The sequence below is a fragment of the Notothenia coriiceps genome, unplaced genomic scaffold (assembly GCF_000735185.1).
Source record: "Notothenia coriiceps isolate Sejong01 unplaced genomic scaffold, NC01 NC01_scaffold00013172, whole genome shotgun sequence".
In the NCBI taxonomy this organism is placed as follows: domain Eukaryota; kingdom Metazoa; phylum Chordata; class Actinopteri; order Perciformes; family Nototheniidae; genus Notothenia; species Notothenia coriiceps.
The window spans coordinates 101,952-116,206 of NW_011345873.1; the positions used below are offsets into that span (position 1 = coordinate 101,952).

Sequence of the window (14,255 nt, forward strand, 5' to 3'; positions counted from 1 at the left end):
CACACCACACCACACACCACACACACACACACACAACACACACACACACACACACACACACACACACACACACACACCACACACACCACACCACACACACAACACACACACACACACACACACAACACACCCACACACACCACACACCACATCGGAATTTCTCTATTCAAAGTCTAGTAAAATTCTCACTCCATATTCTCCATGAACCGGTATCAGAATAATTGGATGTCATCGGTCAAACCTCTTTGTATTAGCCTCAAGGACGTGTCCTCATTTCCGTTACGACACCTACTACGTCCGTGCGTTTTTACATGTAGCTATTTCGTAGTCGACAAAAACCGATAAAACCTGCTTTATAGAAGTGCGAAATCGTCCGTGGAACTAAAGTTCTGGAATTTTCGTAATTCGGCAATAGATACCGAGAGAATATTTATCGCGTGGTCTCGAGGTAATTGCGTTTTGTCTCCAGGTATTTCCAATACCAGATGACGACAGAAACAACCGGGGTTTTTTGTGTTAGCGGCCCGGCATTGAGGACGGACAAAAGAGGCATGACCCGTCACCGGATAGGTTTGTGGGAAGACATGCCAATATCGTGACTGATGTGAACATAGATTTATGTTTGGGGTGGAAATCGGCAAAAAGTGTGGTTTTCATGAAACGGCATGAAGACAAAAGGCGGGTCCGTCGAATCAAGGGGGTTCGCCACACACACACACACACACACACACACACACACACACACACACCCACCCTGCGCTGATGGCCGAGTTGAGGTCTGTCGAGGTGGAGACCTTGGCCTTGACAGTCGTAATGTTCAGATTCATCAGGTAGTAGAAGTGGAGATGGAGGATGCTGCCATCTGTGGAGACATAATAGATAACACATGGTGAGGAACTAATCCATTACTAGCTCATTGCTGCTGCCCCCCCCCCTCCTCTTTTCATTACTCCTCCCAGTGAACGTCCCCCAGGGTTTACTTCACACTGCAGCGCATCGGAGACATAACAGGGTGTGGTCACGACGGCAGCTAGCAGCACTCGGGGGATAAATATACAATGCTGATGGTCAACCTTCACACTCCCCTCCCTGCAGTCACTGTGAACTCTGTGGCACTCTGTCATTCACTGAAACCAGCGCTGCTCTCTTTTCGCCTTTACTGCAGCAAATTGATTGCTGCAGCTGGCACCAGTGAAGAAAAAGGGGCTGGGGGAAGACACTAGAAACACACGCAGAGGTTAGAGAACGACCGGTGATGAGAAAATATGCTTACAGCATGTTGTAGGTGCTGCAGACCCAAAATGCTGCAAGCATCTCTCTCCCCTCTCTCCCTCCTTTAGGTAGAGTTACGCCTGCAATGCAGATCTCCCTGTAATCTGTCACTATTCCTCTTATTGCCAGCAGAGGGAACACAAGGGTCAAGTGGTGTCATGACATCATGCTGGCAGACCAGGTCAGCTTACTTTCTTTCACTTACTATTCGTTAGGTTTAGAGTTCCATCTGGCTTGAATGTGCTGACAGGGAAAGCACACACTTAGCTGGTGCAGACTTTAATAATTGAAGTCAAATTTAATGTAGAAGGAGTTACCTTTACACTTGAGGTCTAAGCAGAGCGAGAGAGGGTGCCTTTTCAGCATCTCCTTTCTTTTGTCATCCAGCTGGCCCCCTGTCGTTGGCCTTCTTCTCTTCTGTCGATAAGAAACAAAGGAAACAAGAGATGAAGCCAAACAAATAAAGAAAACAGTGCATGTTGGACGAGTAAAGATTGAAAAAGAAGCAGGGAGTTGCAGACTTATCTCTGACAGACATCTAAATAGGTTTTTAAGAAAATATGTATTTATTTTTCTAGACCCTCCATCAGACCAGACAACAAAATGAGCAGAGTTTAAGCGAATGTGCTCGTGCAGGGTGGGCTCAGGTTACAGTCATCTAGCCATTCTTGGTAAGTATTTCCCAGAACCCCCTAGATGACACTTGTAGGGATGCAGGAGGCAATCGATAGCTGCCACTACCCGACTCCCCTGAACACATCGTGTAGCAGCTTAGGCTTCAGGGACAGTTTGTGTCTGTTGCAAAGACGAGTGCATTAACACATAGTTTAATCCTCTGACCTGAGGGTCCCAGTGTAAAGCAGAGGGTAAAACGTACCGTCTTTTCTTGCTCCTCCTCTGCATCTGAGTCACTCTCGTCATCTGAATGAAACCAGGACACATCGTTAAATGGGGTTTTGTTTTTGTTGGAGATGCCACAATGATTTGTTTGATATGTGCGGTATGTCTAATTTTGGTAAAGCCGTGTTTGTACCCTGGGAATCTTCTGGAGGTTTGGAGAGGGCCTTGGCCTCATCCACATCACCACTGATGGAGACACTCAGGTTCTTGTCTGTCATGGAAACAAAATACATCAGTGAAAATTAGGCTTTCATTTATATAGAACATTTTACATGACATTCTTAAACATTTTCTACTGATTACTCACCACAGGCTTGGCCATAGGCGTTGGCCTGAACAAACAGCACATAGAGGGCTGGAGGCAGGTGGCGGGCGACCTCTGTCTGTATCTGAGCCTGTTCAAACGGCATGGCAAGGTACTCCTGCACGGGGAGAGAGGCCTGGGCAAGGAGGGAGAACATACATTGTGTTATCATTCAGAGGATCAGTTCATGGTACAGCAGATAGGATTGTCACCTCAACAAAGAGGTCAGGAGATATCATAATTATATGAACAACACATGTTCAAAATAATGCTCCAAGCCATTTTTACTGAAACAAAACCAGTTACTTCCAGACTGCAAGGAAAAGTGAAATCAGATCTGTATTTTGTTTACAAATCAATAGTAACAGTACAAATGCAATCTGATCTTTTCAAATCTTCTTTGGCGATGATACCATGTGGTCAGACAAAGCTCTAATTGTTTACAATGCAACCAAAGAATAAGCAATACATGGGTATTCATGTGGCTTTTATTTAACTCGAAGATTGGCATTTTTCACAATTCTGCGTATGCTGCAGTTACTCTGTGATTAATATAAAAAACTTGACACGCTAACATTTTGAAATAATTCTTTATCAGGGAGGCCACTGAAGTCTTAATGTAAACACTTTTCTTTCGTTCTTCCTCGTTATCATCTGCTCATGGATTTGCTGGCTTCGACTGCAAATCGACTTAGCGTACAATCTATTTTTAAAAGCGTACAATCTATTTTTACAACATTGTATAGCACGACTTCTTTGGTTTTTGTCCATGTGGGTCGAATCAGCTGCCTGACTCGTTCAAACTGAAAACTGATATTGGCTCCATTTCAAAGTAATGTGACCAATCAAAAACAGGGCAGATTTGAGCAATAAGGCTTGCAGTGTGAACGTAGCAGTAGTGTGGTGAAACCTTTATATTATAGCAACTAAACAGCTGTAATACCTGCATGATGGCATTGAGTCCAGGCTGCAGGCTCGTCAGATGTTCCTTCTTCACCTCGATGCTCTTCTGGATCTTCTCCTTCGTAGACTGGCACTCCTTGTATTTTTCTGCCAACCTGTATAAAAGCACAATCCTTCACTAGCTGCTCTGTGCCCCCCCTGCATCAGGTTTCATTTACACCACAGCATGCGGCACACGGACAGGTTTGCATACCTCTTCCTCTGTTCAAGCTCCCAGTCCAGCCGGGCCAGTGTGAGTTGGTGGGGATCGTTTTTTGTGAGGTGAGGCCTGGAAATCTCGTCTGGCGCTTCCTGGTAAAACTCTGACTCAGACACCAAGTCGATCTCTTCATGCTTTGACCTGGATCACAGAAAGGGATGTTAGGGAAAGGTACGACAACAATATAAAAAAAGTGTATCATTATTACTAATGTAGAAGTCTCTGTGACTTTTTTAAATATCAGCGTCAACTGTATAAAGTCGAATTCACAAGTTATATTTTATTCCACAGGTGAGTATTTCATTTGACTTACATTCTGACTGATCATAAACGCACATTTGACAGAAAGGGGGTGGCTTTATTTGTATGGTTGATGTTTATTTGATTAGAAAACATTTTGTTATAATCTTGATTCAAAGTGCTGAAGAAGGCTGCTTTCTTTGTTACTTCTTTTATATAATGATTGATAGCAGAGTAGATTTTCATTGTGCTTGGTTTCTGACATGTTCAGCATGAAAGCGGTTCTTATTGAATTATTTATTTTGAACTTACTTGAACTCCAGACACTTGCTGATCTCCTTCTGAAGATGCATGACTTCATAGAGAAGGTTCTGTAACTGAAGGTGCAGCACATCCACTTTCTGCTTTGCCTGAGGGAAAAAGAGATGGTTACGGTTGGGTTTGTAAACACAATTCAAGTAACAGGTCAAACAATATACCAAGAAGATTTAATAAAAACAATCATCAACAGGATCTGAAGTGGATCATAATATTCTAAACAAAAACAAAAACAGGTGATGAAGCGTTTTCCGCTCACAGTGCAGGCAGACACTGCGGTTTGGTATTTAAAAGTAGAAAAAGTACTTGGTGTTCAACTTCCTGATCAGCACAAAAAGGAGTTGAGGCAGCACTTTTTTCAGCAAATAAATGGAACCTAGTAAACTTAACTTAAGCTGGAATATATTTGAATATCTCATTGTTGGAAAGGATTTGAGGGGTGTGTATATTTACATCGTGTGTTTGGTCTCTGCCTCTCTTTAGTCGCATATGAGCCAGGCGGTTGAGTTTTTTCAGATTCATGAAGTGGATGCATCCCTGCATACGTCTCTGCTCGACCTCAGCACTCTGAGGACAGACACAACCAGTTAGACTTCATTATTAAAGAGGTGAACAAACAAAATCAACATTGGCTTGGATCATATATACAATGCTATGAGAATAATCATGATATTCATGTTCTTTAACTTCCCCTAACTCTTGGCCAATATCCCATAACGTATACAAATATCTTCGTCCCATTATTTTTAAAACATATTTATCACTGTCAGTATTTATATTAAATGTTACAAAAAAACTCCAGCGCCGTAATTAATACGACCAAGGATTATTTTTCAATCAATCAATCAATCAATCAATCAATGTTTATTTATATAGCCCAATATCACAAATGTTACATTTGTCTCAGTGGACTTCACAGTTTGTACAGAATATCAGTATGACAATACGACACCCAATACGACACCCTCTGTCCTTAGACCCTCTGTCCAATTGTTTTGTTTATTATTACTATTATTATTATAACCATGTACCTGTTTTAAAAATGATTACCTCATTCTGTTAAGTAAACAACTATCCAAATGAAATAGTAAATTCTAGATTAGGTGTTTCTCACCTCTCCTGCATAATCTATTTGGTTATTGTTATGTCTTTGCTTTAATCCCCTTATTTTGCCAAAGCTAAACCTAAGAGGTGATGTATTCAGTTCAACAATTCTACAAACTGTATGTATAACGTTTCTGCTGTAGAGGACTGATATCACCTTGAAGAGTTCAACTATTGTGTAATCTGACCTCTCTACAATATTACTGAAAAATACAGAGTGATGACAGAGGCGATTAAATGTGTGAATCTTAAAAATGTTATTCTTACCCCTTCCTTTGCTCCATTAGCCTTGAGCTCCTGGATCTCACTCATGATTGTGGCCAAACCCTCACATGACTCTTTGTACTGCAGGAAGTCCTGCTCAGGGTCCCTGCTGTCCAGCTCCACCTCCTCATTGTACACACGCACATCCTGGGGAAAAAACAAATGTACATCAATATATACAGTTTATCAAACCACTATCAGTAATGCTTCAACCTGAGCCCACCTTTGTTTTGGTGCTGTAAGAAGTCAGAGTACTGGGTCCATTTACAACAGCTGGGATTCTTAGGTCGCTGAACTTGACTCAAATATTGGCAACTTAAAAGGTCACTCTCCTAAATGAATCACCTGGTTTTCTGGTTGGTTACAACATAATGACGAAGAGAAAATTGATGTACACCCAATCTAATATTTGCTCCCATATTTCATGGGATAAAGAGTTCCTTTGTATTAATCATAAAAGCAGATCATATTACGTCTAGGCATTTCTAAAATACAGCCATATTTCTGTTAATGGTTGTGAAAACAGTTGAATGTTGTCCATGTTGAATTTCAAACCAAACTGAAGCTCGACTGTTTTGAATGTGATATCTTGGCTACATTTCTAAATGATACCTTATAAATAGATACTATTATATCTTACTTATCATACTTTATAGTTCCCACATTGGGAAATTATTTTTGTTACAGCAGCAGTGTGTTTAGGCAATAACATATTTAAAAAGGTGGAATAAAGTATAATCATTATAAAAACTAAAAACAATTAACAGCAAATGTTAAGATATCTACTGTAGACATATATCAAAAATTAATATAAAATATTCTTGATACATTAAACTGGACCAAAAAACTGCAGCAACAGAAGTATAGACGTATACTACGGTAGCAGAAACACATAGGATAGTATATAAATGACAGATGTGCAAGGTAGCTGTTGTGCAAATTGTTCATGGTTAAAGAGAGGGAGAAACTTGAGCAGCGAGTTCTCTGCCAGTCAGGAGGTGTATTTATTCTGACAACAGAGGACTTTGACCCCAGTCTTCCTGCTTGTGGCCCTCCCTACACACTGCGGCCCCTCCTCCCGGTGTGACCTACCCTTATTATTATACATCCATGGACCTACCTGCTGCTCCGCTTCTCGACCTCGCTTCATCTCTGGGGTTCCTCCTTCACTGCGGACCACCTTAGACTTTCGCTTCTTCAGGGCATCCGACGACATGACTGACTGGTCAAAGAGGGGAAAACATATAGACAAAAAACAATATAATAGAGATAAACCAAAATAACTTAAATTGGTTATAGTAAGCGCCAACTATACTTCTCTATTACCAACCTAGCAAATGTTAGCATGTTAGCTCAGTGGTTCTTACTAGCTTATTTGCTAACAACCGCTAGCTTGTTTGCTCATAAAGGCATGTTGCCAGTAGCCGGTTAAGAAAAGTGTATAAACTGCTAGTTTGACGGGATATTTATCAATAGGAACATACCTCCAAGGTGCAAAAAAACCTCTGATATCCTTAAATTGTGCGAAAATGGGGCATGTAACGTTACAGGATACTTTGTTTAGCCGCTAAGCAAATAACTGAAGATTGACGGAAGCCCTGACGTGCCAAAAACACAATCCGGATATCGACCGGAACACTGCCCCCTAGAGAAAGAACCTAGTATTGTGAGTAATTCGGTAAACTGCACTAGACCTCTCTCATTCATATCTCTATTGTTTGATCCCAAGTTAGGAAAAGGACAAAATGGTGAAAACAATAAGCTACAGTAAAAGTAGCAATATCATAGTCCTTGTACATACATTTCAATAGTTTTTTGTACATATTGTTTTACATTTAAAGAGACAACCACATAAACCCATATTTTCTCACTTACCAAGTTCACTTTAGTTAGAAATATACAATATAAAGATTTACCTGAGCTTTTAATGCAAACCCTTCCGAAAAACGACTTATTTCATATACATACATACATACATACATACAATGTATGTATTATAATGCATACTTTGTTTCAAGATAGTTACTTATTTACATTAAACATGTATTTAAAAAAGCAACAATACACACCAAATACATTGAAAAGTTATTTATTCACAGTACTGGTGACACTATAAAAATGTACAAAACACATTTGACAATGATCAGCATACTGAAGTTATCTAGAATGCAAAAGTTTCTATTTATTTATTCTCTTTCACAATAAGCAGAATAAGGAACCTGTCAGTCGTCCCTCACTTGGCCATATCGATCAGACTCTGCAAAGACGTGGGGACCCAAGTTTTCTCTCCTTGCACAAACACAACCCCTCTGTCGATGTAGATGACAATACGCCCAAAGGTGTACAGCTGTTTGCCCTCGTGCCGTTTAGCCACTAAGGGCATAAAGACAATGTTGTTCTCCTCTGCCTTTGCCTGGATAAGATCTTTGAAGTTAGTTGGCACACCCGAGCTGATTCCTCTGTGAGCCACACTCTCTGCATCTCTACGCTCCTGCATCGCTTCATACTGGAAGTCTTTTCGCCTCTCCGTCTGTGTGAGGTATGCAATGTTCTCTCTTGCACCAGGTTGCATGTATCCACCTGTGGATAAGAGAATCATGAGTTAAGTCTTATTTTTTGTTGAAACTGAGAGAAAAAAAGTAGGCCCGGGACTTTAACGCGTTAATTAAGATTAATTAATTACACAAAAATTAACGCATTTTAATCGCACTTATTTTTGCACCGCGGAACGTTTCTCACTGGATGAGTTTCAGGGGTACCGATTATACTGGAGCACCAACTAACGCCCATGACTTCAAACAACAACAAACCACAGTGAACAATAGTCAAACATGAACGAAGAAGCTGATGAGACCGCTTTGGTTGGCCCCGTGGATGGGACATTTTGTTTTAAAAAACGGACGGATGGAAGCATCGATAAGAGCACGGTTGTTTGCAAATTATGCAAAAAGGAATTTGCATATCACCGCAGCACATCAAGCCTCAAGTATCACCTCAATGCAAAACCTATAGCAGCTAGCGTGGAAGCTAGCGTGGACGTTAGCCCGACTCGGAGTACAAGGACCCACACCCAATTGGCGTTGATCAAACAGTGGCCTATGCAACAGAGAGATTTTATTTTTCATCAGGATATTGGAAGAATAGGAGGGATTGAGGTCAATCACTGGCACTTTTTTATTTTATTTTAAATGGTACAGTACACTTTATGTTGAACTATTTATTATGTTGTTGGTGCAACTGGCACTTTATGTTGAACTGTTTATTGTTTTGGCCAAGGTTATTGAGAGAGTTGGACTGAAATTGATTAGATTTTTTAAATCAACTGTTGGTAAATCAACAAAGTCTGTTATGGCCTCTGAAGCAACAGAGAGATGTTTTCTAATAGTCAGGGTTTCCAATGTTCTGAATTTACTTGAAAGTATTGCGTTATACTTAAAAAACAAAGTGTTATAGTTTACAGAAGGTCTACCTACCTATAGGCTACCTGAATCTCTGAAATGTACTATATTCCTAAATATGCTATTGCTACACTTTATGGCAAAAATTGCACTTTTCTGTTGGTCTTGGTTAAGTACATCCTTGAAAAAAATAAACAATGTTTTGTTGCTTAAGCTTATGTATTCAGTCATTATTCAATGGTATACTAAAATCCATGTGAAAAAAATTGCTTCTCACTGTTCTCAGGTCAAATATTTACATGTGATAAAAAATGCGATTAATTGCGATTAATTAATTACAAAGCCTGTAATTAATTAGATTAATTTTTTTAATCGAGTCCCGGCCCTAAAAAAAAGAGATGAATTGTCATATATCTTATACAAGGATTGTGTTCTATAGTTTCCATGTTTATTTTCTGAGACGCTGCCATACGAACCCATGCCTGAAGACACTGCGCGGTTCATGATGTCCAAAGCTTCGTTGAATTTGTCTTTAATGAGGGGCTGTGTTAACAAGGCGTCACTAAACATGGTTTTCCAACCCAGGTACCATTTTGTGATTTCCTCGTAGTTAGGACTGTTGCTCAACCATGAGCACAAGACCTAAAAACAACAAAGCCCACACAGACATAACAAAGTCAACAAAAACATTTAATCAGTCAAATTAAGTACACACAATAACCCATTGCAGTTAAGTGCATTCCCATAGTTTCTGATCTTTACTGACCTGCAACCACTTTGTGAAGAAGTTTTTGTCCAGCAGCGACACCAGGCTGGAGGGGGATAACATGCCCTCCCAGTCCATCACCCAGTGAAATGGCTCCATCTGCTGCTGGTGAGGGTTGATAACCAGCTCCTCCAGACACAGAGCTAAGGAGGAACATCACATCAAAATAAGAAACCAGGGAGGGACAGGGAAGGATAATAATGTAGGGATATTCTTCCCCTGCTTTGGAATAGTTAAAAGGTGTCACTTATAAAAGACATACCTAGTTTAGGGATGATATTTTTCACCATGAAGGCCTCCCATGCACCTGGAGTAAAAACATCTTTCCAAGGTTGCAGGATGAGGCGGGCTGAAGTGTCGCTGGGATGCCATCGCTGCAAGGCATTGGATAGTTTGCTCCTGATTGGTGGGTAAAGAGGCTCTAGACGTGCTTGTAGAAGAGGCAACCAAGGATGGATCCAGGAGTGGATGGGCACTGTGTCAGTTAAAGGGTTCCAGGTATCCACCTATCAAAACAAGACACAGAAATATATTTTAGAAATGTACTCGTAATTATCCACAAGTGAATTATGTTTCTGTACATCAAAGTAAGAGTGTCTTAAAGAGGTGTATCTTGCCTCTCGCTGTAGCCGGGGGAGGATCAGCTGCTCCATCAGGTGATCCAGGATCCACAGAGGGAGTATAGGAGCCCACAACTCCACGCAGTCCACCATTGGCCCCACGTTACGAGGCTGCCAGGCCGTCACACAGGGCCGCATCACTGAGATCCACACCTCCCACAACAGCCTGGACCAACAAACACAGGACACACATGTTGTTTAAAACAGACTGTAATACCTAGCCAGTATACCTAATTAAAATAAACATGTGAGCAAAGCTTTTATATGATTTTGTTTAAAGTGACCTGTGGTAAGGGTCCATGTTTGAATCTGGGGCACTACTGTGGAAGTCTCTAGATTCAAGGATTGCTCTCCACTGACCGATGTCTTCCAGACAATAGGAGCTGTCCTGAAATGTGAAGAATTCAGTTTGAGAAGTGGTAGCATCATTATTAACGAGAAATGTTGTAGTTGCATCAGAAAAGATAGTTGCAAGAACCTACCTTCAAAGGGTCCCAGGAGCGAAGTTTGTCCTTGAGTAATGGCTGTACAACCGCTACAGCCAGGTCTGCCAATCCCATTGTCTTGTATTCTTCATAATAGTCTGTTTGTAAAGTCTCAAAGATCCGGGCACACTCCTGAAGGAAGAGAAGGCAAAAGAGTTACATATATAAACTACAGCTGACACTTTCCCTGGATGTATATTTATTTCTTGTTGTTTTGTTTTTGTTTTGTTTGTTTATATAATTTACTAAATTGGAATCGCCCCTCAAGACCTTTCAAGTATAAAACAATGAATCAATCAATGGTTAAGCATGTAATAACAGAGCAATGACTACAAAACGGAAACAGTCTGATGACAGTAGGTGCGGTCTTTTTGTGTTCACTGTATACATTACTGCAGAAAAAAGATTTGTACCTGCAGGCTGGGTCCCTCCTCGCCAGGTGCCATCTCTCCAGAAGGAAAACGCCCCACCAATTCCAGAACGGCCTCTATTCTCTGGATGGAATCTTGCTCTGCCTCCAGTCTGCTGTGCAGTGCCCGTGACTCATGGCTCAGAGACACAACTACATCTTTTTCATGCTGCAGACGTCTGGCGGACTACAGGAGGGGGAAAATACGGTGTTAAATATGTCAGCATGTGGTATAAGAAGTAGCAAAGTGGTACATAGAAAGTAATGATACTTTTGGTTCCCTCAGTCTTACCTGTAATATGTCTTGTTCTGTGAGGTCTATCAGAAGCTGCAGGTTATGTTCAAGTTCAGGGAGAGCAAAGCCAGATCCCTTCTGATCCTGAGTGGAGAGGCTTGGTGGACCTTCATCTGGAACACTGTGCTTGTTGGTCATTTGACTGTAACTATAATATACCTTTTGTTCTCTTCCAGTCATATCTATGACCTAGAAATGGGAACCGATATGGGGTAAATGAGATTCAGAGATAAAATGGCAGCCTATATCCACAATATAATGTCATCCAAATGGGATTGTACCAGTATAAAAGTAGAATTGACTTAAGTTCCAGATTGTTATTACAGCACTGCAGCCTAATTCAATAATGATTTAATATAATTCCTGTGAGAAGACGCAAGTTTAAATGCCAGTCTTTTCAAACGTACCTTGACCTGTGCCATCTCCCCAGCGGATACGGCTGTAGTGCGTCCTGCCAGCTTGCCTTTAGATTTTAGCTCGTCCACAGTCCTGTAGGAGTACTTTGGTTTCTTTTTTCCTACAGAGCCTGCCGGATCCTTACGCCACTGGCCAAGCTCCTTCTGAAACTCCTACACAGACGTTTAAAATAACATTAAAAATCGATATCGAATGATACTCCTATATAATCTCATAGTTATTATGTTATTCTAACTACCTTTTCCTCCTCTTCCTCTGAGTCAACGGTAGGAAAGTCCTGAAGACTCTGCTTGGTTCGTTCATTGCCATAGGCACCCACTGCTCCCTTTCCTTTACGAAGTTTTGCCTCAATTGGGTTTATGATACCTGTAGAAATAAAAGGGTGTCAGGTTATATCAACTCTACTCTGTTGCTCCAACAAAGCACACAATATTACCAAATATCTAAATAACATAGCATACCCAGGGCTACCCACCTTGAGCATTCTTGCCCAGTCCTTTGCCTGGTTGGTATCCCATTTTCTGCAGAAGTTTCTGTCCAATTCCCCTCGTATGCTTCTCCCAGGTACCAAGGCCTTTCCCAGACTGAATGCCACCTGCAAACCTCTGGGGCTGGTTCCCCCGGAAAGTACCCTAGCAAAAAAGAAAAAAAAAGAAATCCTTCTTCACAAAACACTGTAGCAGAAAACACTTCAATGGGCATGAACAAACACGCAACAAAAATCTACCATTTGGAGTTTTTTGGGTGCAGTGCTGCGAGGGGGGGGTGGTGGTGCTGAAGGACCTTCATCTTCTGAGTCATCAGAGCCTCCTTCTGCTTTTTGCTGTTTCTCCTCTGCTGCAGACTTACGCAGTCCAGCACTCACAAAGTTTACTGGAGCAGTGTAATCTTTGGAGCTGGACAAAACACAAGCAATTGATACATTTTGTTAACATTAGTTGAAAAGTCACTAAGCACTAGTTGGTGTTTATGTGTAGTATTTATGTTGGGCCGACTACAATGGGGTCTTGTTTTGAAGTCTATTCCCCTTTGTATAGTGTTTCCTTCCTGTTAGATTTTCAATTGTTAGGAGTAGAAGAACAAAGAGAATGCCTTACTTCTTGCCACCAAAGCTAGGCCTCTCATCCTCGTCTGAGTCTCTGTCAGCCCAGATCCCGTAGGTGGCCTGATCCTTGGTCGGCCTATGTCTCTGACGCCCTGGGTTAAACTCGTTGGCGAGGTCCCAGTCTGTCACCTCAAAGCTCTCCACCTCCACACCTTCCTCCTCCTCCTCCCGCCTCCCATATAGATGGGACATAGACATCTTTGCATGGCACAAAAAATAAAGGATGAAGACAGTTCAAGTGGCGTAACTCTTGTAGTAATAAGGCGCACAATCTCTATCTGCAGATGAAAGCCAAAAGAGGTGGTTGAAAGCTTGTATTATGAAGTAACAATCGATAAAAAAAATAAAGAATTGTTTATTGTTTAATAAAGCAGTTTATTTTACAAGAGAAGCCGCTTCAACACCAATAAATACCAATACAAATATATATTATATTTTGAGAATTAGTAAATAAATAAAAATGACATCAATATTTTGCCAAGTAAAGTTATGAGAGTTATGATCAATTGAAATTGTTTGTATTGGAAGATCACTAAAAGAGCATTTTTAACATGTTTACACGATACGACTTTTGGCAATTAAATTGTAAAAAACATTAAAATTAGACTCTGAATCTAGTAAAATGTCCAGGAATGTAACTTCTGTTCAAGAACATTTGAATTCTTCCTGCAGGTTTAGACTATTTTGAATGCTTTATAGCTATAGTGATCATGTGGTTATGCAGTGAGGTTAATAACGATTAAGGTGTATTTGTACTTTAATAGTTAGCAAATTATGCAACTAGATTGCTGTTTTGTAATAACTAAATTAGATTTGATACAACGTGAAGAAAGCTAATATTTACTAGCAATAGCTAGCGTTAGCTTATGATAACTGCTCGCTTTGCCCAGAAACTTGCGTAATAGCACATATAAAACAAATTATAGTTTTCTATAACTCACCCGAAACGTTAGTTATCCTTCTTCGTGGAAATAAGTAACAGATTAATTAATCCGCGGCAGTTATAAAAAAAGTAATGCAGCCAAAACCAGGCAGCAACTCGTTCTACAAACGAAAACACAAGTACTTCCGGTTGTCACAGTAGCTGCCGGTGTTACAGCGAACTTTGTACCCATACATTTTCCATCGCTAATTTATATCATTATTATAATATAAAGCGTATTGGCGTTTCTTTTAATATATGTAACCTACACGTC

General features: G+C 40.6%; 2 protein-coding genes across 3 annotated transcripts in view; both read right to left on the bottom strand.

Annotated features, from left to right (window-relative positions):
• The window catches only part of thoc5 (THO complex 5), a 9,508-nt gene extending 2,339 nt beyond the window's left edge, over window positions 1-7,169 (bottom strand). The window contains exons 1-12 of one of the 2 annotated variants that reach the window (XM_010773913.1): window positions 7,049-7,169; window positions 6,685-6,782; window positions 5,568-5,711; window positions 4,650-4,763; window positions 4,191-4,288; window positions 3,633-3,779; window positions 3,420-3,534; window positions 2,480-2,612; window positions 2,306-2,383; window positions 2,150-2,193; window positions 1,590-1,689; window positions 754-862 (exon numbers count right to left, since the gene is read on the bottom strand). In XM_010773913.1, coding sequence (XP_010772215.1) covers window positions 754-862; window positions 1,590-1,689; window positions 2,150-2,193; window positions 2,306-2,383; window positions 2,480-2,612; window positions 3,420-3,534; window positions 3,633-3,779; window positions 4,191-4,288; window positions 4,650-4,763; window positions 5,568-5,711; window positions 6,685-6,780 — 1,178 coding nt within the window. In that variant the 5' untranslated portion in view covers window positions 6,781-6,782; window positions 7,049-7,169. Of the gene's footprint in view, window positions 1-753; window positions 863-1,589; window positions 1,690-2,149; window positions 2,194-2,305; window positions 2,384-2,479; window positions 2,613-3,419; window positions 3,535-3,632; window positions 3,780-4,190; window positions 4,289-4,649; window positions 4,764-5,567; window positions 5,712-6,684; window positions 6,787-7,048 lie in introns of both variants that reach the window. The other variant, XM_010773912.1, reaches the window with a different exon arrangement.
• A 468-nt stretch (window positions 7,170-7,637) lies between these two features.
• Window positions 7,638-14,134, bottom strand: tfip11 (tuftelin interacting protein 11). Its single transcript, XM_010773914.1, has 15 exons — window positions 14,001-14,134; window positions 13,052-13,257; window positions 12,682-12,850; window positions 12,430-12,586; window positions 12,193-12,320; window positions 11,945-12,106; window positions 11,535-11,726; window positions 11,247-11,429; window positions 10,831-10,965; window positions 10,633-10,736; window positions 10,346-10,514; window positions 9,991-10,234; window positions 9,729-9,871; window positions 9,439-9,604; window positions 7,638-8,144 (listed from the first exon to the last, which is right to left on the bottom strand). Exons 2-15 carry the CDS (start codon window positions 13,255-13,257, stop codon window positions 7,798-7,800), a joined length of 2,505 nt encoding a protein of 834 aa, XP_010772216.1. The 5' UTR covers window positions 14,001-14,134; the 3' UTR covers window positions 7,638-7,797.
• Between the last annotated feature and the right edge of the window lie 121 nt (window positions 14,135-14,255).

Coding starts and splice junctions, on each gene's coding strand:
- tfip11 (XM_010773914.1), bottom strand. CDS start 13,257: ATGTCTATGTCCCATCTATATGGGAGGCGGGAGGAGGAGGAGGAAGGT. Junction 12,321..12,429: donor ACTGGGCAAGAATGCTCAAG/GTGGGTAGCCCT, acceptor TTATTTCTACAG/GTATCATAAACCCAATTGAG. Junction 11,727..11,944: donor GGGAGATGGCACAGGTCAAG/GTACGTTTGAAA, acceptor TCCCATTTCTAG/GTCATAGATATGACTGGAAG.